Source organism: Cryptotermes secundus, unplaced genomic scaffold (genome assembly GCF_002891405.2).
Source record: "Cryptotermes secundus unplaced genomic scaffold, Csec_1.0 scaffold666, whole genome shotgun sequence".
NCBI lineage: Eukaryota > Metazoa > Arthropoda > Insecta > Blattodea > Kalotermitidae > Cryptotermes > Cryptotermes secundus.
Window position 1 is genome coordinate 392021 of NW_019731229.1, and position 2027 is coordinate 394047.

The following is a 2027-nucleotide window of genomic DNA, read 5'->3' on the forward strand; positions in this document are numbered from 1 at the left end:
TGTATAGAATATAAATATGTTTTATTATTATTATTATTTTTATTATTATTGGGCTTCATAGAATTGGAATTCTGTTCCATAAATATTATGTGCTGGAGGCTGATTCAAGTGAAGAGAATGAATTTTCCATAACCCATCTGAAAATAGCAGAATATTAAATAATATAGTACAATTAGAACAGTTTTACAATCATTACAGACCTCCTATATCTTCACACATTCCTATGATTCATCATGACAACACGCGTTTAAATGAAAACAAAGGCAAGTACGTAATTCCTAGAAGCACTCATGATTTCTTTCACTTTGGGCACTCCACAAAATGAAGAGAACGTAGAATGAAAAAAAAAGGGAGCTGTAGTTTTGTTGCGGGGCCTAACAATGTAGCATTTACGCACCTTTAAGTGCATCTCAACGCATACCACATTTACAATAATGTTAGTTGTACAGCCATCTTCCTAAGTCAACTGAATAGTGAAAACACTTGTATTCTCTGTGCGCGGATAAAAAGACTTGGTGATTTCCTAAAGATTTATTTTAACCGGCAGTACTAGCGCATATGTGGCACTGGAGTGGAAAGCCGTCAATTCATTTTTTTTCCTTGAGTATTGACTCTGTACTGAGTCACTCTTATAGATAACCTTAATTGTTCATATTACTTATATTTTCTACAAATAATTACCTGTAAGTTGTCAAACTGTATCAGAAAAATAATTCTATACATTTCCTTAAAAACAGATTAGTTATATGTGAATAAATATGTCAAATAATTTTCATTTTGTAAATAAAGCTTTTTTTATCTGATATCCGTTAAATTTTGGTATAGTTCGTGTAATTCTTCTTCATTGTAAAATCTAGAACACTGTATGTGAAAAATTACCTTCAGTTATAAGATTTAAGATTTTCGCGTCGTCGAAGATTCATGTTGACTTCATCAGTAACATCACACATGCAGTCTCGATAGGTGGGCAACAATGGTTCGGAGAAACACTCTCTCTCCATTTTGAGCGTAGGCGGAGGCAGATAAGGTATGGACAGTATGTTATACCTACTGTTACACCCGCCTACCTGTCAGTAGGATATCGTTAGCCAGCTGATCATAAAATGAATTCTCTTGAACTGTGTCACTCCAGAAAACACTCGCTACAATTGTCAGATCGGATACGTATAACATTAAATCATCCAAGGTCGGTAAGTCTTGCTCAGTGTCCTTAATGTAAACATACATGTGACATGCAGTTACCTCCAGCAGCACGGTCCAGCCTCGCCTTGAACATGATGACTGGGGAACATTACCTGACTGTGCCCTCTTTCTGTCTTCTTGCTGAGAGTTGACAATCTTCTGTTTCATCGAGTGAAAGAAACCATGTTATGTTTTGTTATGCGCAGTGTGGTAGACTGTGCCTCCCTCAAGTTCATCAATTCCCGCTCCTACATCCCCTCTCTGTCACTGTCATCACTTAATTAGTTGCTACGCCTTTCTACATCTCTGCTCTGGTGGGGGCACCCACACAGTCACAGCTGGTGCGGCTACCTCAGAATCATTGTTGAAGCTATGAGGCAGGTCAGTACCACGTGTCACCCCCTGCAGCATTTTGCCGTAATTACAGATCAATTCATGCTTTCGGACTATCACGTTTCAGTGTTCTAGTCCTGTCCACCAATCCATCTGTCAGTTCCGGGAAGTTTGGCTGATTTGATCGTTGTCGGGTCACCAGTCTGTGTATCTGTTAGTATATGTGTGCGAATGTTAGGACAGTTGTGGGGAAGGTCCACGTTCACCCCCTCCTTGTACAGATTTTCTTTGAAGACATTCTTCTTTGTTTTGTTTGTTTGCGAGAAATATAATCTAAGCTTCCAGAAAGCTGAAGATTGTTCTATTAACATGTCAAGATACATCATGACGATTCTGATATAAAGAGAAAGGGGGAGAATGACTCTTTACAAAACATAAAATTGAAAAGACTTACGAATATTCTAGCTTTGAAATTATCAGGCAACGAAATTAACGACAAATTTAAGTTTGTC

At 37.8% G+C, this 2027-nt stretch overlaps 1 protein-coding gene across 4 annotated transcripts in view; it reads right to left on the minus strand.

Moving 5' to 3' along the window:
- The window catches only part of LOC111866583, a 22216-nt gene extending 20813 nt beyond the window's left edge, over positions 1–1403 (minus strand). The window contains exon 1 of one of the 4 annotated variants that reach the window (XM_023855666.2): positions 1296–1403. In XM_023855666.2, the coding sequence (XP_023711434.1) occupies positions 1296–1350 (55 nt within the window). In that variant the 5' untranslated portion in view covers positions 1351–1403. Of the gene's footprint in view, positions 1–879; positions 980–1225 lie in introns of those variants that run through there. The other 3 variants (XM_023855667.2, XM_033752332.1, XM_033752333.1) reach the window with 3 other exon arrangements.
- Between the last annotated feature and the right edge of the window lie 624 nt (positions 1404–2027).